The following is a 25,630-nucleotide window of genomic DNA, read 5'->3' on the forward strand; positions in this document are numbered from 1 at the left end:
CAGATGTTTTTGGCTTCTATTGATTCATAATATGTGCTTAGAAATATTTTTAATGACATCTGAATGCTGTGCCAAAATCTGTGCTATATATATAGACCGCAGATATTCAGATATTTACATTCTCATGTATTCATTCCCTCAATAAAGATTAGTTGAGCAACCATTACATGACTAGCTGACCACTGCTAGTAATAAAAGAGCAGAACAGAGGAAAGAAACACTTTAGAGGTAAGTCTGCCAGTAGTTTATATGCTTCGTAAAGATAGGAATTATATCTGTTTTACTTACCACCATTTAGCCCACAGTTAGGACAATACCTGGTAAATAATAGGGCTTGCTTAAAATGAATGAATGAAATGATAGATGTGGGTGGTAAGGGAGAGGAACCGGTTAAGTTTGACTTCTGGGTTTTTTGCTTGGGTGACTGGATGGATGGCAAAATTGCCCACAAGCAACACTGGAAGGGAGGAGATTGAGTGGGAAAGACTAGGAATTCAGTTTGGGGCAAGTTAAGCTTGGGGTGCCTGGGCAAGATCCAGGGAGAGAGATGCAGAAGGCTGTCGAACACACACTCTTGAAGCTCAGGCATAAAAGACGTGTGCAAGGGAGGTGAATCTGGCAGTCATCAGAATTTGAGTGCTAATTGAACCACGAGAGTGAAAGCAGTCACTGTAGGGACTATGGAAAATAAAACAAGAAGAAGGCACAGGACAGACCTTGAGGATCACCAGATGGAGGTGCAAGAGAATAAGGATCCCATGATAGAAACAGAGAGGAAGCAAAGTGGGCAGGAGAGAATTAGGGAATGTGGTGTCATGGAAGCCTAGAGAGCAGAACACTGGAGAAAGATCAGCAAGGTCTCACATAGCCAAGAGGCCCAGCAACATGAAGCTAAAAAATTGCCTATTGGAATTGGATTGAAGAACATCATTGGCAAGAGACAGGTTTGAGAAGGTGGTGAAGTCAGATGCCAGATTGTCACAGTTGATAAGAGAGAGCTCTGGGTTTCCAAGAAGAACCCCAACTCCACCCCGTCCTCTCCTCCCTACCCATCTCAGGAGTCTGTCAATGGTTTAGAGGAGCAAGAGGCATCACTAAGAGTTATTTCTGGCCCCTTATGTGAATTTTCCAGTCCCTGTCTGTGCCAGCAGATACTCCTTTGGTTTTGGTGTCGTGTATATTCCCTGCCATTATATTTGTGTCCATTTGGGTTCAAATTGCTGGTTTGACCTAGTCTGGGTTCTAGCGCCCCAGTTGCTCTTGGGCGCCCTAAGCACTCATGCTTTGCCTCCCTGACTCCTGACACACGCAAGGGGTTCTGCCCATTGATTTGACGTCTTGGCGTCCTGAACCCTGGCTCAGTTACCACTGAGGCTTCCTATGCTGGGAGCTTCTGAGTGGAACAAAAGTAAGAAAACTAGAAAGCAGAAAGTTTATGATCGCAGATGGACTATTGAAATTTAAGGTTACCAAAGTAAAAGTAGGTAGGTGAAGTAGACCAAAAGTGAAAATTTTGACGTGGGGGAGGATGTGCAGAAATGTCAAGGCTAGGGCGTTGGATGAGTATTCAACATGGTCATTGAATCTTTCAGAATAAAGACAAGATTTAGAATGAAAATGAAGACTTAAGAAAAGGGTCCTTATATTAAAGATCCTATTTTTCCCTTCTAGTTGCAGGCTATAACTAAAATCTAATTGTGCTCTTGAGCTCTTGTGGATTAAATTATTTAACAGGCCCTCAGTATTCTAGATGCTGGGGTGTAGTAACAAGAAGAGAGACTTGGTCCCTGTTCTCCAGGAGTTTACATTTTAAAGGAATGGGGAAGTCAGACAATTAACCAAAACACGTAAGTGCTATGAAAGAAATACAGATATATGACTAGGGGCAGATAGAATTACTGCATATTGGGTTGTGAGGGGCCTCTGAAGATTCATTTTGAGTACTGAAAGGACCCTACATGCAAATAACCAGGAGAAGAGCACTGTAGACAGAGGAGACAGCTAGTGTAAAGATCCTGGGGTGGGACAAAGGTTGGTGTGTTAAAGAAGAGCAAAAAGGCCCAAGTGGCTATAGCATAGTGAGCAGGGAGAAGTGGGTGCAGATGAAGCCAGAGGAGACGGGAGCTTGATCCCACAAGCCTGATTGATTTGAGGTTTCATTCTAAGAGAAGTGATAGAAAGGTTCTAAGCAGGTCAGTGACATGATCTGCTTTAGATTTTTAAGAGATCACTTTGGCTACCTTGCAGAGAACGGATTGGAGGGGGCAAGAAGGGACTTAGCAGACAGACCGCATCTTAGACTTAGGGTTTACAGGAGGATACCAAAGGGTGAAGCTTTGATGTCACTATAAAATGTATTGTGTAAGGATATTCATCATTTTAACTTGATTTTTATGATAAGCGATATGCCAAGAGAGGTGGAGCCACTCTTTTAGAAGCCAAGCTCCTTTTTGGAGCCTGGGGTCTGTCCCTCAGATATTGTGAAATTCTCACTATCAACCCATCTAAGCCTTTCACATTCATCATGGCACCAGAATCCAGGCATTTTTCTACTCCTCCTCTGGGCCTTTTAAAGAATGACCTAGAGATAGTCACATATGGGACTTCCATTGTATATATTAATTGTTTTTACACAATAGACTGACTTTGGTCATTATTGTTATCAAGAAGTCAATATGTGTACCATGAGGATTGAAAAACGTAGATGGAATTTCTATATTCCACACAATGAATGGAAAACAAACGTGTTTCATTGCCAGGAATATAAATATCCACACGCCACTAATGCTAATAGAGGTAGAGAGTTGGGGCCAGGTACCATGTTGGGAGCATTGCTCACATTCTTTCCATTTAATTCTCACATCAGCCTTACAGAGTAAGTGTGATGTGCCTGCTTTACAAATGAGAAAATTGTGATTTGTAAAGATTGATTAATCCCTGAAGGTCGTGTATCCAGTAAATAACAGAGCTGGAATTAGAACTCAGTTATTTCTGACTCTAAAAACCACATACTTTCCATCAGGCCTCCCCTTTGTGGCCTTAAGGTATATGCTGGATTTCTACCTTGCTTCCAGGTCAGTCAGTCATAAAAAGGTGTGTATGTGTGCATGTGTGTGTGTGTATTCACCCTCTGAAGTTAGGTCACATGCTCACCAGGGATATTTAGAAATTTTCTGTGAAAGCTCCAGGAAATGACCAGATTTTCCTCCAGCTAGCCTATCATCCCAGGTAGCATCTGACTCTCTGAGTGTCCTTGTGATAATTGTTGGCATGGAAAAGTCTAAGCTGGAGAGTCTCTCGCATCTACTGAGTGATAAAACAACGATTTGATGTAGCCCCACTTGGACTGGAGAATGTTGACACCAGAAGAAGAGCAAACGTGGAGGGAGTGGGGCTGGCTGGGCTGGAAAGCAGGATACAAGAATATATTTAGGTTCCTGTATCTTCATCAATCCCAACTAGGCCTTTTCGTAGATCTTCTTGTCTGTATCCATTGGAAGAAGAGACAGAATCCTCATCTGATCACCTTGCTGATCAAAACCCTCATGTTGTTGACCTGATGTTGAGGGTCCCAGCTTCCTCACTGTAGATTGGTTAGTCCTGTAGCCTGGGAGTCTTGTGATCCTGGGGCAAATCTCTGCAGGACCCAAAATTTGCACATTTGATAGTGGAAAGGGCCTGAAAGGAAACTCAAGGGAACTGAATGATAGCCCTGATTTCTCCACTTACTACTGCAAGGCCTTGGGCAACCGCTTCTCCCCTCCACGCCTCAGTGTTCTCATGTGTTCAATGGCAGGACTGTACGGGACAATCCTGACACTTCTTTTCGGATCTGACACGGCCCCATTCAATTTCTCCACCTCAGATTCTCAGCAGGTTAGGAGTATGTGGCTACACTGGTGAGTTTACCTACACTTCCAGATCCTACCACCCAAAGCCCAGAGAACAAATAATTAGCCAGGAATCAATGGGAGCTCCCACTGTTTACAGTTATCCTAGTGAACTGTCTTAAAACATCAATATCAAACTCAGAAACAAGAGTTAAAGCAAAAAATAGTGTTTGAGGTAAAATCTCACCTAACTAGGGAATGAAATTTACCCTTTCCCTCAGCATTCTGGATAACTGAGTTTTGATTACATGGATATTAACAGCCAACATCATTACAAATACCTTGCTTTTTTTCGGGATCCTGTTTTCAACATGACTACTAAGTTTCCAGTTGAGTAATATTGATCCCTAGGGTTTGTTTTCTTTCCTTCTGTTTCTGCCCCTAAAAGGCAGTATGCAAACTACGTGGCAGGCCCCCTTTTCATGCATTCAAATGCCCACAAGAAAAAGAACTCTCTCAATTCAAATTCATTTTCCTTCTATCGTTCAACTTGGGCCAGTCAGTCCCCCCAAGATGTTCATTTGTTCCCTCATTCATTCAGTCATTTGTTATTCAACTACTTGTTGAGTAACTACAATTTGCCAGGCACTGTGCTGGGTCCTGGGGATAGAGAGATGAAGAAGGTTCAAGCTGTCCAGGAGCTCACAGCCCAGTGGTATTACTAAAAGGTCAACAGGCCCAGTATGAACATTGCTGTCAGTAAAGCAGGACAGTGTAGTAGAGGTTGGTCCAAGATAATCAGAGAAGACCATCCCCAGGAAGTGACTGTTAAGCTGAGGTCCACAGCCAAGCAGAGGTTCACCAAGAATGAGGCACTAAGACCCCACAAGGAGGGGAACAGCAAGGCCACCAGCTAGGCCTGGGATTCTGCTGCTCAAGAACAAAGCACAGGCTTCTCTTTCCCCACAGAGAACTCTGACCTGAAATTCCTACCCCTAAAAAGGCCTGAAATACTGGATGTTGGTCTTAAAGAGGAAAGTGTGCTTTCAGAACTTACTGCTCTGTGATAAGCTGCCGAGTATCTCATTGTCCATCTTCAGTCTCAGTATGCAGGAAATCACAGGCAAATTTTTCTCCATAGGTAATTTATTTTTAACCATTTTAACATCAGATTAAGCTTTGATGTTCATTGGATGGGACATCTGCAGGAGTAGAGAACATGGAGGCTTTTGGACATTTCCCTGAAGTCAGTCTGTACTCTTCTGGTAAGAAGGGTTTTCTTACAACGAAACCCACCCCCCCCCCCCCCCCCGGGCTCTCCTTAGCCCTGACTCAGAAGATAGCCACTGAGGTCAGCCAGGACAAATCATTAGGGGGGTCTGGTTTTTCACTCTCTTCAGAAAGGCAAGTGGATGGGAAGCCTTCCAGGGAATGCTGAGTGGATTAAGCAGGCAACTTGATCCATTAATTTTGACTAATCATTCTTTCTTTCTCTGAAGTTCCAGGGGTAGAATAAGGTGGAAGAGATAGAGGCAGAGAGGTGAGTTTGTGGCTTATATAGAAACTGCAGATCTGGAAATGCGCATTTAAGTTGGCAAGTGTGTAAGATGCAGCCTGTGGTTACTCCACAGCCAACAACTGGCTGAAACTTTTCTAAACAAACTAGTTGAACTCTCCTTTCACCAGGGATTGACTAGTTGTTTGGGGAAGCCATAAAATTGTGGCCTGAGGAACTGGAACCAACTAATGTATGGTACTTTAAATATGTGAAGATAGGTAGGAAGAGAAAGCAAAAATCTAGATTTTTTTCTGACTTCTTTATTTCCTCAATTTGAAAAACTAGAATTGTGATTTAAGTTTGATTAATCATGGTGCAAATTTTGCTAAGATTCTTCATTGTAAAATTTCTTTATTGAGCTCCTTCAGAATTTTCCCATCTTTTCTCTATCGAGGATGCCTTTTATTGTTTTGACCCAGGGCAATTCATGTGTATGAAGGTTTTTCTTTCCAAATAAAATTGCATTTGGTGTGAATGAATTTGTATTCCCATTTTTTAAAGTGATTTGTCACATATGTCATGATCCATCATTGCTACCCCTCTGCACAAGGAAATGAGAGTTATCACCCTAAGGTGATTTAATTCCAGCCTAGAGCAAAGACACTTGACATTTTTGTTGGCCTAAACAGCCTCATCTTGGCTGTTTGTGTATTACTTCCTTTTGCTTCACCAAGGGTTAAAAAGGAACTACAGTGGTAATTCCTTGGATATTGATGGAACTTTTTGAAAGGTCCTCTCACATTGCAAGGATCCCCAAACTACTGTGAATTCCAAGTTATAAACCATTAGACTCTGTTGTGTCTTTCCCATTCTCTCACTTTTATGTCACCTTTAGTCCCGTAAAAGATCTCTTCACACCATGAGACGATAAGGGCTTTGTATACATCATATGTGGTAGCACCCACTCAGGATTCCATGTCTTGGGGATACTTGAGCTTGAACAGGACTACTCTTAAGTGATAAACTCAGAAACAAACATCAGGGATAATCATGGCCCAGAAAAGCTAAATTATTTAGACATTTCCAATAGAAAATTGTGCAGTAGAGGTGCCAGCCCGGTGACGTAGCCGTTAAGTTGACACACTCTGCTTCATCTGCCTAGGGTTCGCTGGTTCGGATCCTGGGCCTGGACCTACGCACCACTTATCAAGCCATGCTGTGGCAAGTGTCCCACATATAAAATAGAGGAAGATGGGCATGGATGTTAGCTCAGGGCCAATCTTCCTCAGCAAAAAGAAGAGGATTGGCGGTGGATATTAGCTCAGGGCTAATCTTCCTCAAAAAAAAAAAAGTGTGCAGTAGAAAAGTTAGGGTATGAGGAAATAGAAGCCACAAAGTCCCAAAGACATAACAGTTTGACTCTAACCTGAGTAGTGTCATCTTTTCCCAGGTTCGTCCTGCCATAACCAGTGAAAAGTAAGAAAGGTTGGATTCTTGAAGGGCGGTAGTTTGTAGCTCCGTTGGAACCAAATTAAGGAAAGCATCAATAACTAAATTGAATTGGTAAATTGTACAATAGGAATCTGTAAAAAACTCAGATCTAGAGACTTAAAGCACCAAACGTGAGCAATTTGTCAGCAACTCACAGTATCATATTTATTTCATATTCCTAAATGAAAATAATTACTGCAAAAAGTCTTTAAAAAGAGAAAAGTTTAACTGATTGTTTTATTTCAATTTTCTCCAAATTTCCAAGAAAACACATGCACATATAAACATGCAGACACATGTGTGTTTCATTTTACCCATGGCATTGACCTTTCTGAAATATCTACGTCTTTGAGGTTCACAGAAAATCTGAGCAGCTTATGTCCTGGTATATGTTTGTTTATTCATTTCCTGAACTGAAATGATTGAGGCTGTCAACCCAAGGTCATTCGGTCAATGAGATAGTGGTCACCTCTCCAGCCACAGCCTATGACATTTTCACCCAGTCATTTCAGGGCTACAAGTACTTTGATTCACACCTATACTGTGGTCCCTTAAACAAACCATTAATGTTTCAGCTTCTCTCTCCCCAACTCATGAGTCACGTCCAAAACAGGAATCCTGCCTCCCTCCCTGGGCTCAGCCCATCCCTGTCGCTCACTCCACCCTGAACCCTGAGATGAAGTCAGTGCTGGGGTTTGCATATCTGTTCCACACATTACTAGGGATGTGATATTTTAAAAGCTAACAGTTGGCAGCTTGTCTCAAGTCATGTGGCTTCAAAGTGGCCACATCTAAAGATGTGCCAATTTCTGTTTCAGCCAATTCTGCAAAAGTTTAACAACTCTTTTTGATTAAAAATGGTGCAAGTGTGTCATGACTCAGGCACAATCACATTCCCCCGAACTGAGATTAGCATCTTTCTGAGGAACTCAAAGGATAATATCAGAGTGAGGAATCCTCAATTCGCTAATAGAGGATCAGTCAAACAGAGCCAGGCAAGCTTCTCAGGCAGATAGAACCAGTGTCAGACACCACTTGTCCTGGGGTAACCTGGCTCTGAGGTCTTTGGACCAGGGCTTGGGGATGAAATCTGGAATTGCCTCTGTGGGCTCTGAGTCTCCTTTCCTGAGAGTTCTGCCTAGTCACCTGGAATTCTGATTGGCCTGGAAGTTCAGCCACGCTGACTGTTTGCCCACACCTCATCCATAGATAACCAAAACCGCTGTGTGTCCCAAACCACAAGCCAGTAGGATGAACCGAAGCCAGCAGCAAGGCATTTAATGTCAGGCAAATGACTCTGGGAAGAGAGCCTGCCATGTCTGGGTCCTAAATCCCAAAATAAATAAACTGTCTTACTGATCCCACTTATCAATATTAGTCAAAAGGTCAAGAATAAGGTTGCGGGGTTCAAAAGAGTAGCAAACTAGTAAATTCTTATTGTGGAATCTGCCAGAACGAGGGGTATCTCCCCTGTCATTGTTTTATTCTCTTAATCATAAATGGATTGAAATTTCGGGACACAAAGTGACAAAGGCCAATCAAAGGAATTCACTCATCCTTTATGCCCTATCAAATGTAACATTCACACAATATTTGCAAACTTCCAGTTCTGCCTAAAGGTGGGAAGCAATGATTTTCCTAATAGCCTGGGCCACAGACTGGCATTATTTGCTCATGATTGAGGATTGGGAACCAGGCTACCGAGGGCTGCTGGCGTCCTGAAGCAGGCTGGCTGGAAAGGTCTGGACTGTTATTTCAGCAAACAGAGTGGACACTCTGACCCTGGTTATTGCATTTCTTGGAGCAGGATCTATGAGCTTATTATGAAAATTACTTAAACCTCTTCCCGGAGCAGTAGCCCATAGCCCTCCTTCCACAGGAAGATCTCATTACACCTTCTTTTGCTTTGCTTGGAAAACAGATTATGGTGACATAAATATCCAAAGGAAAAAAAAGAGAGAGAAACTAAGTAGGAATTCTAACTAAGAAACCATCAGACATGGAATTTGAATGTGATATTTCATTTTCTCTCAAGTGTAGACAAGAAAAGTCACGACAATCTTGACTAACATATCTTGCTGAGGGAGAAGAGTCCAATTTGCTAGCACCTCCATTCCTCTAAGAAGGACAAGTTGTTACATGGCAGGCTCTGGGAAGCCCCACGTGGATATTTTCCCAAGGGTCCCCAATCATTGTTTACCCAAATGCCACTTAGAGCCTTCTTACAGAAAAGCATGACATCTTACATCCAAGAAAATCTCTACTCCCCCAGCCCTAGATTTGAGAACAAAATAGTTGTGTCTCTTTCAGGCACAGTAAATATTCTCCCTGAGTCCCTGATGCAAACCGTGGTAGACTAGATCAGCTCAAAGCTTTCCTATGACGTGAGCTTTCTTAAAAAGAACACAAAATAACTATTTAAAAAAATGAGTAGGAGTCTTCTCTTCTAGGGGTTGGATGGTAGTTTTAACAAATAGTAGAGAAAAAGTAACTCTAATGTGTACACCGGGTGCTCTTATTCAGGCTTAGTGCTTGTTCCTGGCAATTTCTTCTCACATCTGCTTGTAATGAAAGGACACAGGAAGTGGAATAGAAACTGAAGAATAAAATCTCTGCCTTTTCCACAACCCACACCCTACAGGCGGCCATTTTGAAATGGAGCCACAGAGGCCTCCAAGTTAGGCACCCGGAAAATGTTGCCATAAAGGCAATGGAAGGGTGGTCCAGGAGTTGGCTGAGGAAGCCTTTGGCCTTACCTGCTTCTGAGTGCAGACTCCAGCCTGAGACTGGAAACCAGCTGAGTCTTTGTAAAGGATAGGCTGTCTCAACACAAGAGGCTAAGGCCCCATAAACAGACCCTGAGCCTGCTAGACTTGGCATCCTCTCCAGGTCTTTCTCAAATCAGCAATGAGCTGGTCCTCACTGTGAGACCCTGATCACAACCACCTACAGCTGATCTCAAACCTGCCACGTCCACCTCCCAGAAGAGCCAAACGGTGAAGCCCTTTCACTGATGACTTCAACCTTCTGCTTCAAGCTGGCTTATGGGAGATGCTCCAGCTGACAGTAGCCTAGGCATTGGTTCCAGAAAGGTCTTCAGGTTAGCGCTTTTCCATCTGTGATCTCTGGTGGCTTACTGGCCAGTACTGGGAGGTAGTAATGAGAGAAGCCTTCTCTGGCTTCCAGAAACCTGGATAAAATATCATATTGATGAGCATCATAAGGCTGCCTTTCAAGGCTCTTGCTCTTGGCTGGAATTTTATTCAACTATCATAGTAAGGCCTTTTATCTCCTGCTGATCAAAAAGTAGGCATTTGATTGAATAGTAGGAAAATAAACTACTTTTATTTAATAAGCACAGTTTGGGAAACATAATCTTTTCAAATTTGGAGTCCATTTAGGACTCCATTTGGGAGAGAAAAGGAAAAAATAAAGGGGCTTTTAGTAAGAAGAGATTGGAAAGAATGCTCTAAAGAACCTTTCACCCATCCATTCATTCATTCCTGCCACACATACTTATTAAGAACCTACCGAATGTGCCAGATGCTAGAGATGAGTTATGGATGAAACATAGCACCTGACTCTTAAGGAGATCAGAGCCTAGAGGAACAGACAAACACACTATTAGGCAATTACAATACATCACAGTAACTGCTATGTTAAGGATAAGTGCAGGCTTAGAATAGGCTTCCTGGAGGAGGTGACGTCTGAATTAGTTTATAAAGTAGCAATAGGAAGGGAAATTAGATGCTACATGTTCCAGTGCATGAGATATAATGGACTGAGTAATTGTTTAATAGGTGATATTGTGGCAGGTGTCTAGGCCCCAGCACGGGGTCAGAGGCCATTTGCATTTGGTCTGACTCTGTGCAGTAGTGTGCTCAGGACATGGACAAACTAGAAAGCCTTGTGCCATAGGTGGACACCATGTCACCTGTGGAGCCATTGGGGAAATCAAAGCTGTTAGTCTGAGGAAGAAAACTCCAAACACTTGAAGGTGGCCATATGGAGGGAGATAAAGAGATCTTATTCAGAGATCAGAAACAGGTCCACTGGGCAGAAGTTGCGAACAAAAGCAGGGAAGAGCTTTAGAGCGCTGTCTCTCAAATGGCATCCCATGGGACATGTAGAGGCGGTTCAAGCAAAAGAGGGTTTGTGGTTACAGAAGTTTGGAAAATGGAGAGTCCAAGTCTCATTTCTGCAGAACCTATCAGTGTCTTTATTTCAGTAATGTGTACTGTGAGACTCCGATGAGATAATATAAGAATTTTTTCATTCAGCAAACATATATGGAGCGGCCACTTAGTGCCAGGCATTGGCTTAGGCACTGGGGACAAAGAAATTAACAAAAGAGACAAAGTTCCTTTTCTCAAGGGGAGTAGTCACGAAAGATGATAGTAAGCTAATAATGGATTCACATTTCCTAAACTGATTGGTCCACAGAACCATTCTGCAAAGATGCATCCCTTCATTCTTGTATTCTTTGGGACACATTTTTTGGGGACTAGTTAATTAGGAGGATGTAATGATGAAATAGAGTGGTGACTTCCCCATACTCCAGCGCTGAAACTATGTAAGCTGATTTAGTATGTCCATAGGGATGCTGTACAGGGTGTTTTGAGACTGGAATATGCGATCCACAAAACCTAATGTGTTTTTGACTCAACAAAACTGGATGTTTCCAGAGAGTACACATTCAGCCTGAAATCTCTTGGGGAAGAATTTATTTGCTGACACAAACTCATTAAAGAATACCAAGGGTTATGGCCATCCATGAAGTAATAGAGCCTGCAGAAAAAGCTTGTTTTCAGTGTGTACATTGACAAAAGACGATTCCCGAAGAAAAGTCTTCTCACCATAAACCAAATGATGAGCTTACGGGGACTCATGGCTTGCCCCCCTCCATTCAAATGCAGTTTATGAAAGGATACCCAGAACCTCTGATGGTAATTTTTACCAAAACCCCAAGACTCTCAGGCAAGACTCTATGTTCAGAAACTAGGGTTCAGAAGGGCCTCTGGTTCTCATCTGGACTATGATCTGTCTTAAGTACATTTGAGTGAGGAAGTAATTTCTGAAATGCCTACGGAGGGCATGGGTCTCAGTGAGGAAAATCTCAGGGCTGTAATTTTTGTAAAGAGACTCAGACAAGAGAGGCCAGCTCACCCGCAAACTTTGATGTTTCCTGACATTGCTACTCCAATCTGACCTCCCTAATTCTGAAAACACCTGCTGGAATAAATAAATATACACATTTATTATTGTATATAAATATAACATATATTTCAATTACACATGGAAACATATATTCAAATATATGTATTCAATTATATATATATATATATATGTATTACATTTCATTATTCTCATGGCATTTCCCATTTCCTTCCATTTCATCCATTTATTTTTCCTATTCTTTAGCCAATTGCTTAAGTTGTTTATATGAAAGAAGAGCCTCAAAATTTGGAGGTCGATTTAAGGTTGGACTCATATTTGAAAGCTTATGCTATTTTTTAACATGATCCCAATCTCGTTCACATTGGTGTTGTTAGTTTAAAAACAGAGAGCCATATTTTATTAAAAATCACTTATTCCAGTATGATTCAAAATAGGCAAATCAGACATGCTATGCATTTCCCCAATACTACTTACAAATGAATCACTGTAAAGATATCAGCACATGAATTTTTGGTGTCGGCAGCATTATCCCACTGAAGGTGAACGTGTGATCAAATCTCAGTGGCCACACTGGTGGAGGAGGAGAGGCATCACAGATAATCTCAAATTATAGCTGCCCCCAAAGTCATTCACGCTGAGCAGTGCATTGCGGGTTAAATGAAAGCAGATGTTCCCTTCCTAATCCCAACTTACTTGATTTCTTGCGTTGATGTTGGTCTTCCATAGAGCATATATGTCCTAAAGGTGTAGCGTACCAGCGAGACTTCTGGTCAAACAGCAGATACAATTGCTATATGCGATTGACAAAGCAAATGATCAGAAAAGGGATCACTGAGCATTGACTGCCTGCATAAAATACTAGAGATATAATTGCAAGGAATAAAAACAATTCCTTGGATGAGAAAAGAATTCTCCACCTCAGCATCATTGACATTTGGATGCAAGGACCCCTTCCCAGCTCTTAACAATAACCTGGTGGCATGATGAAAGAAAGACAGGCGCTTCCAAATTCTTCTCATTTGAAGCAGCCACACAGATGGCCAATAGAATTTTATGAGGGGTAGGGGAACTCTGAAAGGAGGAGATTTTATTGGTCTCTGCCTTACAAAAGTGGTCAATGTTGCAGGCAACCAGGAAGCAACATCTATTCCTAGTTTCTCAAAGGTCCCCTTCAGACTAATGTCGGTCCCTGATGACGTTTCACCAGTGTCCATCAAAATGAGAAAAATGAGGACAAAGCTCATTAAATGAGTTATTCCTTAAGTTAAATGCATTCAACGTAAAGGACTGTCTCTTGTTCTAAGATTACATCATTCTCGCTGGAAGAAAAATGTCCTTTCTTTTATGAAATGATGGACATATTAGAGAGCTGTACTTGGGGTAATTGCTGCTGCTGCTGTAATTTATATAAATCGGTCCCAAAAATATATTTTGAAACTCCCCTTCTCTATGAAATCCGAAGGTCCAAGAGCCACTGAAGTTGTAAGGGACTGGTAGAGCGGATAGGCTCAAATTAGTTCAAAGAAGGAAAATTTTAAGAAAATAAAAATTACAAAGAGAGGTAGAAATGTCTACCTATGAATGTACATAGATATTTAGCTCATGTCATCTCCAGCTTTTCCACCTCCTCTCCAAGACAGAAAACTAAATTTTGTCATTTTCCAAACCGTGTGGAAAGAATTTCCACCCAAAGAGCCAATGGGAGATCCACAGCGTGGCTGACAGTCCAGTCTGCTTTGCCTTCTGAGATGCTGTTAATAGCATTTAATCCCAGGGTCTCGAGCCCTCTGGACCTGCATGGATCCTGCTGTTCAATTTTCTGAAACATTGGTCCCTGCTTTCTTCTCTCCGCTCCAGCCCTCTGGTCCTGCCGCACCTCCCCCTAACATCTATCTTTTTCTCTGTGGTAGCCTCCTTGGTACTCAGAGCTGAAATTAACTGCTTCAGTGCCCTAAAAGCATATACTTTACTTCCTTATGTTGGTAAATGCAACTCCAGCCTTTATCCTGGGACTGGAGAAAAGAGTATCAGTAAATTCTACCAGTGATGAAGCCCTAATGTAGAATTCTTTAGAGACCTTGAATATCTCCATGAAGGTTAAAATGAAGAATCCAACAGTACCATGAGAAGAATCCTTATGGAGTGGGCTACAAGTCTCCATCAGGTCAAAACCCCTGACTCCGGCTCTGGAGTCAAGGGATCTGACCCAGCTATGGATGAGCTGATGGCTCCTGAGCACGTCTCTCTGAGGCTCATGGATATAGGAAAGGTTCGGGCAGGAGGGCCTCCAGGTGTTCTGTCAGCTCTCACAGGCTGCCATTTGATGACTCCATCATCTTATCTCAGGCTCACCTGTGGTCTAAGCATGGCCGAGCTGGGAGGCTGGCAGAGAAAAGCAGAGGCAGTGAGTGCGTACAGAGGCAGGGAGTTTTCACTTGCCCAGCCTACAGATTCACAGCATCCTATATCCCTCCCTAAGGAAATCTCTTGGGGGAGGGGATGTCCTGTATCCCTTGAGCTCCAACTCTCACTCTTTTGCAAAGAAGTTGTCTTCAAGTGGAGCTATGAGCGAGCATTGCACTTGGCTAGATCCAGCCAGGTGATCTTGTCACCTGCAGCTGAATCTCCAGGAAACAGAGGCATCCCTGCCAAACCTGGTGTGTCTTCATAAGCCAATGCTAGTTCTGCATCCATGTGGCCACACCCAATGACCAACCCGGGTGGTTGTGCCTTTCCCCACCTCCTGCTGTTTAACCCTGTGAAATGGTAAGAGGCTGCAACTGCTTGCATTTTTTGCCTAAAGGAAATTAAACAGATATATCTATATAAAAATATAGATATATAATGGTCTATGGGGAAAAACATATTTGTGAAGTGTGAAAATCTAACCATCTTTATTAAGTTGAAGGAGCAGATCCTGGCACATTTGGCTGCCTGTTCATGAGGAATGCTAGAAAAAAATGCAAGCCATGGGTCTGCCATGGGTCCCCAAGTCTCTCCACCACCATTAAAGGAAAGACCACGTGAACACGTGGACTCTAGATGGTTGGAGATGATCATTTTTGTGGACTCTTCAGATATATTTTACTTTCTGTTATTTGTATCAGTTCTCTTTCTCTCATACCAGGGATGTGCCTGGTTAGAGAAAGGGTCTTGATTAACATTTCCAAGCTGACAACTCTCCAAATACCTGAACCAAAGGAATTCAGTGCACCTACATAGAGGAAAGGGAAGAGTCCCTCTTGATGTGATATTTTGCCAGGTTGTGTTTCTCTGAACCAAATGCTAACTTATCAACTTCTGTAGGTTTCACTGAATACAACTGCATGGAATGCTATTACTGTTTGCAATGCAACCTGATCTAAAAACATTGCATTTCTTTGTAATCCAAAGGGGACTAGCAGGTTTATTGTGTTTGCATGTGCTTTCCCCCTAGACTCTGGCTGCCCTAACAAGAAATTCAATAAATCTACTTCCAAACCATCTTGCACAAGCTTTGCATGTCCAGTCTGGGCCTGAGGAAATTAACAAGAGAATAGAACATACCATCGACTTGCGGAGTGGCGATAAATTGAGAAGAGAGCATATCAAGCCATTCTCACTGATGTTTAAAGACTCCAGCCTGGAGCACAAGGTAGAGCTGGGTCTCCAGAGTGGCTCTTTTTCGGAAGTAAATCGTCGTCAACGTTCACGGGACTAGAGAGAGAGCCCAGGGGCCGTGGTTTTTGGTTGGTGTGTTTGTTGTTTGTTTGGTTGGTTTGGTTCTGTCTTTTCTTTTCCTCTTTGAAAATCATGAGTAGACTCAAGGCCATGAAAGGAGATGCCAGTTAGAAAAGAGAGCCTCAGCTTTGCTCTTTAAGGAAAAGATGACAAAAAGAACAAAAGCATTCCTTCCACTTTGCAATTATAAACTCAGGTGACATTAGCACTTGCCTTTGCTTTTAGGTGAATTCGCATCAATTGCAACCCTTCTAACATAAAACGTGAGGGCGCCCAATAACTTGATGTAAGCATTAGCGATAAACACTCTTTCTTAGATTGTAGACACCTGTTCTCCCATTTCCCCAGTTTTCTGCTGGCTCAGAGCCCCTCTGATGCAGGCACAGTAGAAAGAAGATGAGTTGTGGATTCAGACTTGGGTCTGAATTCCACGTCTGCCACTCCGTTGCTAGACGACCTTCTGTAAGTGAAGTATTCTGTGAACATGAGGTCCTCTCTGTACAATGAGGCTAATGAACATGCCTCTCTTATAGGTCATTAAGAAAGGCTCCAGGCCACACCTTGATTAGGTTAAGCATTCAAAAATGGCATCGGCATATTGATGATGATTTTTTCCCATGCCCCTCTCCCACCCCAGCTCTAAATTGTAAGGTGCTGTGGGGAGGTGGGTGCTGTCCCTATTTAAAGGGGCTGCTCCTTGGCACTGATGGAAGCTGACAGTGCTTCCTTGACTGAGCACAGGAGGCGCTTGGCGTCTGCAGGAACCTCAGGCAAGAACAGCAGGGAATTTGCAAGCAAATTTCAGGAGTTTGCTCCAATACTCTGCAAAGCTCCAATGAGCAATTTTTTGTGAGTTTGCTCAGCTGCCAGGGCAATTCTGCTTTGGAGAATTCACACTTCTGTGCACATGCACCGTTCCCAATGAGTCTCTTTGATAACTACCTAAAGGTTGCAAACTCCAAAATTAATATCTTCACCTGTGGCTCACAGTTTGAAATGTATTGTGTCAATGTACTAACAAAACAAAAGGAGAAGAAACGTTTTGCCTCGATCAACACTGCCCCTAAAAATAGCCGGTGGACTTTTCTTATTCACAACGTAATTAAGGGCTTAAGGTCCAAATTAAATGCATTTTCTTTCTTGGTTGCTACACTAAAGGAGCTAGGAAAAGCAGGGTGGTCCTGCAAAGAATCTTGTGAATTAGCCTTTGTAAATACCTGTATCCAGAGCTATACAAAATCCTTTTATTCATTCTTGCTAAAGATGTATTTGCTTTGCTAATAACCTGACCCCTGAGGACTAGATTTTCTAATGTGTTTTATTTAATAGTGTCTGCATCTCATCTGCAGGCACCTGGTGATGAAGCAGGAATGAATGTAGGGGAGGAATGAGGCATAGTGTGCCCGTAGTTGATTTCGGTGACCAGGGGAGGTTCTTAGAGAAGCGAAGGGCAGCATCCTGAATGGACATGTGGACGGTCCAGCCTTGCGCCATCTAGCGTGTGTGCTCTGCATTGCATGGGTTCCCCAGGGTGAGGACACCCTGCATCAGAAAACGTTCACTCCCCTGGTGTCACAGAGGCATTCCTCATAGACTCTTGCTCCGAGCCGCTCTCTAGGGGCTGTGTTGCTGCTGAGCAGAGAATATATAATAAGTAATAATCATTGGGTATTTACCAAATACCAGGCACTATTCTAAGCTTTTGGCACAAATTGACTAAGAACGATGGTATGAGGCAGAAGTTTTTATGAGCCTCGTTTTGTACTTGATGAAATAGAGACGCAGAGAAATGATTACATAGTCTGCCCAAACTCAAACTGTCAGTAGAGGGACTACGATCTGAGCCCACTGTGACCCCAAAGCCAGTGCCGTGTCTCTTGACGACGCTGCCTCTCCCGGGAGCCCCCCAGACTCACTCTCAGGCCCTTATATGAAGAAGACAATCCTGTGCTACCTTCATCCTCTCCTCTTTGAACTTTGGAAGGAGTGGGAGGCACGGGGAAGGGGTTTGGGAGAGAGATTAAGTAGGAAAGGGTCCTAGAACCTTACCAAAATAATAACAAGGCCTTCCAATCCAAGGATTCCAGTGTGCATCCACTCTGTGCTTGTGTTGATGTATATCAATTTATCCTCAGAGAAACATTACTATCCTGCTTACGAAAGAGAAAACTGAGCCCCTAGAGGTTAAGTAGAGGTCGTGGATCTCAAAATCTAGCTGCTATATTTCGCTAACTGTAAGGTACCATCCACTGTGAGATGCTCCATTTTCTATGCAGCACTAAGAAAAATCACCCAGTATGGAGAGTCTAAGAGGAAAGGCTCCTTCCCAGTAAGCTGGGTTCACGCCCTCAGAGTAAGAATGAACAGGAAAAAACCCACCGAGCAGACGAGGAGAGTGAGGGAACCCACGTGCCTGTATGCTGGTATCGGTTAGATAGAAAAAAGAGCTCTCCAGAAAGTTAAACTCCAAAATGGAATCTGCATAGATTTGCCGCCTGAGTTCACGCTCTGAATGTGGTCTTAAAAAAAACACTAAAGTCAGGCAGAGAATTTAATTTAAAGTGGTCCCGGGTTGATATTGCCCCCTGGCGACCAGCAGAAGCAATCGCAACCTCCCCGGAAGAACAAATGTTTCTAAGCCTGTTGCTCACCAGTGTAATGCCTTCGGATTAAAGGGATGCTAAAAGGCGGGGGGAAAATTGTGCACCTTAGAATTGTTGCAATATATACAGTATTTGTGACTCCAAAGGCTTTGCTCTTCTCACTGCCCTCCTCTGCTTCTTAGGTGCAAGTTTGGACCCTAAAATCATGTTTTCTGAAAGGAAAAATGGAAATGGAAACAATGATCTTACCCTTGGAAATTTCGTAGGAAAGAAAAGGCGTCATTCTGTTTGAACGACATAAAGATATAGGAATAAGGGAACCCGTTCACCACTCCACCTTTATTAGTGAATTAAAGAATACAAAAGCTCCTTTGAAATGTCATTCAGACACTTCCTGGTCACATTCGCTTATAAAAATTGGCATATCTACCAACACTGTTATGTGAAATAGGACTTGTATTTCCTTCCTGGTGTTCCATGAACACTTGCTGAGGGAAGGAAGCCTCAGGTTAGGGAGAATATTGGAGGAGACTGCCTTGCCTTCTGGTCTCAGGATATTTATTTAGAGCTCTAAGCGCCAAAAGACATGGGTCAGTTTTAATCTCACTTAGCAGTGGAGTTTCAGGAGAGAAGATGATAAAGTTCTGCCATGCGATTTCATGGTGGGTCACACACACATGCACGCACAGACTGGAATTTTTTTAGTTAAGCTTCGGAAGAGCATGCTCATGACTCGTGTGGCTTAGCCAAGATTGGGCAGCACATTTTTCCCTTCTCCGTGCCTCTGTTTCCTCCTCTGTGAAATGAGAGAGTTGGACAGCTCCTAATATCTTTCAGCAGTTGATGCCATGAGTCTGTCAGTTCCCTGTGACCATGGTGACCATATACCCTGGTTTGCCTGAGACAGTCCTGGTTTACATCTATTTTCTAAATGTAATTATTAGGAGCACTTCTTTTCACTCGCAAAAATCACCCCTGTGGGTGACAAATCATGTGACCCAAGGCTTGGGACTCAGTCAGATTAGAATTAGTGGTACTTAGCATCTTCGCTTCCCAGCAAGCCCGGGTGGACTTTCTGAACAGACCCCTGGATGGGGCAGAGGAGCCTAATCCAGTCATCAGAGGTCACCTCCAGTGCCTCCCAAATTTCACAGAAGAATTCTCTACCCTTCTTTAGCCTCGAGCTAAAATATTTCCTAAGGGAGCTTACAGATCTCAGGGGCAAATAAAAATTAGAATCATGATAAAGAGATGTAGAAAACATGACGTGTATCAAATACTGTCCATCGTATTGGATTTGTTTTTCTTTTCTTATATATGACTTTTTTCTTATTTAAAAAAAAGGTGTGCATTTTCACTAATGGAAGTTTATACTGAGCAGAGAAGGCAAAAAGAAGAAAATGACATCTCTTGTGATCTTACAACCCAGGATAAAGCTGTTAACATTTTGGCATCTGTCGTGCTAGTCTTACATGAGTGTGATTCTATATAATTACCTATGCAATTTTTTATTAAAATGGGACTGTTTGGTATATAGCTTTGTAACATAGTGTTAAGCATTCTTTCCTTGAGCCTTTTTCCACATTATTAAATGTTGTTACAAAAGAATTTTTGTAACTACATATTATTCCGTTGCATGTTTTAATCATTTTTTACTTTTTTCTCAGTTTTTCACTATTGCAAATTATAAACTGCAGGGGCCGGCCTGGTGGCGCAGTGGTTAAGTTCGCACGTTCCACTTCCCGGCAGCCCGGGGTTTGCCAGTTCGGATCCTGGCTGCAGACATGGTACCGCTTGGCACACCATGCTGTGGTAGGCATCCCACATATAAAATGGAGGAAGATGGGCACGGATGTTAGCTCAGGGCCAGGCTTCCTCAGCAAAAAGAGGAGGACTGACAGTAGTTAACTGAGGGCTAATCTTCCTCAAAAAAAAAAATTATAAACTGCATTGCCATGACCATTGTCATAGCTAAATCATACATCCACGCTTAATTAGTTCCTTAGGATAAAATCCTAAAAATGATTACAAGAGAATGCACATTTAAAAATACTTGGTGTACATGCTGAAATTGCCCTCGAATATTGTGCCTATACTTTTTGAAACTTGCCAACTTGATAAAAAACAAGCAGCATCTTCCTGTCTTTTGAATTTTTAAAAATTATTGTTGAGGTTGAATGTCTTATTGTATATTTTTTATGTTTTGGTATTTATATTTCTCCTTTTGTGATTTGCACATTTGTCTTAATTGCACAATCTATACATTTGTCTTAATTGTGCAATTTGCATGTGTGTCTTAATTGCTGTCTTTTATTGTGGTACTCACTTCTGTCCTGTTGATTTGTGAGGATTCTTTATATAGTGAAGAATTTAACCCTAGGACACTTACAAGAAGGAGATATATCTCACTTCTCTTCTAGGATAAGGCTCTGAATGAAGCTTAGGATGGGGAAGGCAATTAATTACAGTTATTTATGGATGTTTCCGGGCCAGAGATGCCAACCCAAATCCTTTAGCGCCTTGAGAGACCTAAATAACATAGGAACGCTTATTTGAAGTGACTTCATTAAGCTCAGTGTTCCAAAAGCAGTCACCATCTCAGAATAAAACAGCCTCCTCATCTTGAATAAAAATTCGGATATGTTTAATATATACTTCAAAATTTTGGAAATTTATACTTTCGCTATAGGCATTTCAGTGGGGTAAGTATTAAAATCAAATCATATCAATGCTGATTAGATTTCCTTCCTTCTTTCCATGGCAATATCTTTCTGCTAAATTCTGAAATGTTTTTCTTTGAGAAAAGGCCTCCTTTTGTCATTGTGACACATTTAAGCAATAAAAAGCCTCTTTGTCCTAGGCTAGCAGTTTTCAAACTTAAGGATCACCCAAGAATCTTGGTAAAAATAAAGGTACCTGCCCATCACTCTGCCCCCAAGATTCTGTTTTTGCAGAAGGACCTACATTTTGAGAAGCTCTTCTGGGGATTCTGTCGTCCTGAGCTGTTGGCCACATTTCTTTGTCCTTAATTGCACTTTAGGACTTGAGCTAGACGCTTACCTCACATCTGCAGAGATCACGTCACATCAGGAGGTCCCAGGTCCACATTCAAGGTCAATATGGCCTCAGACAGGCCTGGAGGTGATGTCTGAGTTGATTAGTCTACAGATCATTAATGGATACTGACAGGTGATGGCTTTCTGCCATTCAGATGGACACTTTCACACAAGCAGACGTCTCATTATCTCACCAGTGTTTGGTCTTTGTTCAAAGACAGAGGAAAGACTATAGACTTGATTACTGAGTAGATGTGACTTGAACTCAATTCCTGCCACCTACTGGCTGGGTGACACAAGACAAGGTGTTTGATCTCACTGAAATGGTGATGATCATAACAGCTGCCCCCTCGTTGGGTTCTTGTGAAAATTAGATGTCACAATACTTATATAATAGATGTTTGGATAAATTGGATAGACGTTGAACAAGTATTTGAATAAATAAATTTTTTAATTATTTTCCCTTTCCTTCTGACTAATCCTATGCCAGTCCAAATCCAGGTGAGGCTAAACCCTCACTTAAAATAAATCTCATACTTCTAGAGCTTCTATAAAGAACTACTTCATCAAAAATAGTAGGAGGAGACAATCTTAATATATTTTATACCCAAGGTACCATAAATACATAATTACAAGGCACACAAAAGTGTGGACTAACCAAGTACATACCTATAGCCCATTGAGGGAGGCCTTCCCATCAGTGCCTCCAGGTCACTGGAGCACAAGCAGTGGCCCCCTGGGGTGTGTTCCAATATGTCAGAGTTATTCGGTTGTCTTTTCTCAAAATGATTTGATTATTCCAAATTCTCTATTGTTGCCTTCTTCCAAATAAGATGAGAAAGATCAGCTCTCTCTTTAAGGGCATCTGGTATTTGATCATCCTTAAAGGCTGTGCCTTTCCTCCCGTGAGAACAAGCCAGCCAAGAATTTGATATCATTTCACACATGGGTCTCTTTATGCTCCTACAAGAATTGTCCTTCTCTCCACACTTCTTGTGACTCCTGGGAAGTCCATCTGGCCCAGCTCAGAGCATTTGCTCTGCTCTCTGTTACTCCTCCAGGCTTATACTGAGGCACTGTAGGAACACAAAAAGACATGGCCTCTACTCCCTGGGGGACTACACTTCAGCTTGTGATCCTGAGCAAGTCACTGAACTTCCCATCCTAGTAAATGGGCATGAGAGTGGCCACCTCACAAGGTGGTTGTGCAGATGAAATGCAGCTAATACTAGGTGCTTCAGGGGCTGCAATTAATTTGCAGCTGAGGCAGCAATGTGACAAGGAAACTGACATTTGTTGGTCACTTACTACCTTATCAGGCCCTGTCATGAACATTTTATATTTGTTTCCTCATTCAATTTAATTTTCACAACAGTCCTTTTGTGTAGATATTAGTTCTACTGGTTGATACATGAGGCAGGCTTGGAGAGTCTGAGTGACTTTCCCAAGGTTCACACGTGTAGAAGGCAGCAGAGATGGAATTCAAATCCAACTCACTCTTTTCCAAAACTCAGACTGTTGCCACCACATCTCACAAAATCCCATCGTTTTCATAATGCCTACCTTCCATACAGTTTGGAATATGTAACGGGTAGGGCTGGTGTGGCGTGAGGAAGGGATTATATAGCTATGCATGTGACGGATACCTTGAAGACAAAAAAAAATTAAAACAATTAAAATTTCCTTCATCCTCTATTCGCCCCCCCCACACACACACACAAACAGGTACATGTACACACACACACACACAAGCAATCTACCCTTGCTAAAGATAGACTAAGACAAGGGCAACTCCGTCACCCCAGCCATCCATGAACGTGTAAAAGCCTATTAAGTGAATAGGGCAAACACATAGGATACCTTCTCTCTTAGAGCACTGGGAATAGGACTGTTGAGCCTTTGAATTGCCCCTGAGCTGTTCCCCCAAAAGAAAGCCGGTTGGTTTAAACAGGCAGGAAGTTAGTTATGTGACTAGGTGGTTTGAAAGAGCTGGTGAAACCAGAGACAGCCTCCTGAAAAAGCCAAAGGTGTTTTAAACGAAACTGCAAGTGAACCCCCGTTTTTACACACAAGTCAGTGATCAGATTCCCATTTTTAATATAATAATAACAATAACTATCATAGGCACTGCTTGCTATGAACCAAGTCTATGCTGAGTATTTTCAAAACATTCATTTAATGTTTTTCTTTTTTTTTCCATCAGCAGCCACAAAAAAACAAGGATTTGTCACACAAAGGAACCTTTCCATAAGCCTTTGGCTGAGTACAATTGGTTCTTATCTATGTTCAGAATTTCTCCCCGTTTTCTCTATCCTTTAGGAAGAAAATCAAAGTTAAGTGGAGGCTTAAGAGATAGTTCAGGGAAAATGCATCACAAACTTTGAAACGTTCCTTTATTCTTCCCATCAGCTCCGGTTGGAATTATAATGAGTGGAATAAGATAATTAAGGGGGAATTTTGGCAAAACAAAGAAGGCTAGGCAACAAATGAATTTTCTGATGTTAGACTCTGGAATTAGGTAATAAGAAAAAATGCTTTTTTTTTGATGGGAAACATTCAGAATTTCTTGAACCATTCCATTTCTTCTTTAGATTGAGAGAGGTAGGAACACGGAACAGGAACCCAATGGTCTCAGGCATTCTCTCTCATTTTTCTGAATCAGACGCTTCCTGGTCATTTTCATGATCTTATTTTTTACATTATTTTTAAAGGAATTATTCCGTTGCAGGCTCAGGCTGCCCTTGAGTTTCTAGCATTCTATGAAGGCCCCAAATAGTAAGAGTGTTTAGGCCGCCTCCTGCAGGTAGGAAGGACAAATTTCAAAGAGGCTGAGGGAAAAAGCCACCCCTTATTCAAACAGTTGCTTTGTGAGCCTCCTTTACATTCTTAATATCGCCTTGTAAAATTACTACTATTTCTACCACCCTTTAGATTATCAAGTGATATCCAGGCCCATTCCATTTGTATCTTTTTATCAGACTAATTAGCTAGCTCCATTCCCACAAAGCCAGTATTTTCAAGTCAGAAGCACCAATTTCACCTGTAGTAGTGTAGTGTAGAATGGTAGAATTATGATGATTTCAACCCAAAGGTCATCAGCCCGGTCCTTGATGAAATCGTAATGTTTCCTTTGTGAACATCACCATCATCTGTAACCGGGGGTTTCTACGCAAGGAACACAGGAATAGTTATCACTCCCATGGTCTCACCAGGGCTTGGGGGACTGGGTCAGTCAAGAAAGGAATAGTCTTTCCTCCCAAGGATGGGACCTTTGGGGGAGGGTGAGCTGGAAGAATGGTGGGTTGGAAGTTTTGTAAAGTTGCTTGGAATTTTCGTATGGCAGTCAACCCCACTATCAAGGAAGACATAACATATTATTATTATCATAAATCATTAATGATAATATGTTATCGTTAAGGGTCTTCTGTCACCTCTGGGATGGTGTCTTCCCAGCCTCACTCTTCTAAAGCTGGCCATCTTAGATACATGTTAGCATGATTCCTTGTGAGTTTACTAAAGATGAGGAAACCCACCTTTATTCAAAGGTCAGTTTACCTGGGAAGAAGTATGCCAGTGAGACACTCCTCAGACACACCGATAATGATTTGGTTAGACACTAGGCACCAAGCTAGGGAAGATAGTCTATTTAAAAATATGAAATTATTGAAAATTACTCCTTGCTCTTTTATTGCACTTATGCCTTTTACCCACATGATGCAATTTAAGGATGCTCCAGCCACTGTCATGCTACATAACGCAGGGATTTAACAATAGAACAGAAGTTAAATTTCTTCATTCGCTCATGGAAAATGAGCAGGTTGTCCTGATTGAGATTCTCCTTTAATTTAACAAACATATTAATGTATATTAATGAGAGATGTGCTAGAAAATTATCTTTCTTCAAATTAGATTTATCCAAAAATGGAATGGGCTCTCAAGTGAGGGGTTGATTTTCCCCATCACTGGAAATATTCAGGCAGGAGGTAATGACTCAATTCTGAGAGATTTTACTGAGTGAAATCATCATTAGTGAGGGTTGGACCAAGGTGACAAATACAATCCACTCCAACTATGAAATTTTGTAATCTCATATACACACTTGGATAAAAAGACAGAGTATGGTTGTAGTTTGGACTATTAACTAGATCATTGCTTTGGTTAGAAGCATCCTCTACATCTTGTGGAGACGTAATAATTTAGTCAGCACGTTGTATCTCATAGTCAAAGTGGAGAATCTAAGAGATCAGGGTAATT

At 42.0% G+C, this 25,630-nt stretch overlaps 1 protein-coding gene across 1 annotated transcript in view; it reads left to right on the forward strand.

The window, feature by feature from the left end:
- ADCY8 (adenylate cyclase 8) overlaps positions 1–25,630 on the forward strand; it is a 215,681-nt gene that overhangs the window by 116,350 nt on the left and 73,701 nt on the right. Inside the window, exon 8 of the mRNA XM_046642315.1 lies at positions 15,434–15,631. Coding sequence (XP_046498271.1) covers positions 15,434–15,631 — 198 coding nt within the window. The remainder of the gene's footprint in view (positions 1–15,433; positions 15,632–25,630) is intronic.

Source organism: Equus quagga, chromosome 16, assembly GCF_021613505.1.
Source record: "Equus quagga isolate Etosha38 chromosome 16, UCLA_HA_Equagga_1.0, whole genome shotgun sequence".
NCBI lineage: Eukaryota > Metazoa > Chordata > Mammalia > Perissodactyla > Equidae > Equus > Equus quagga.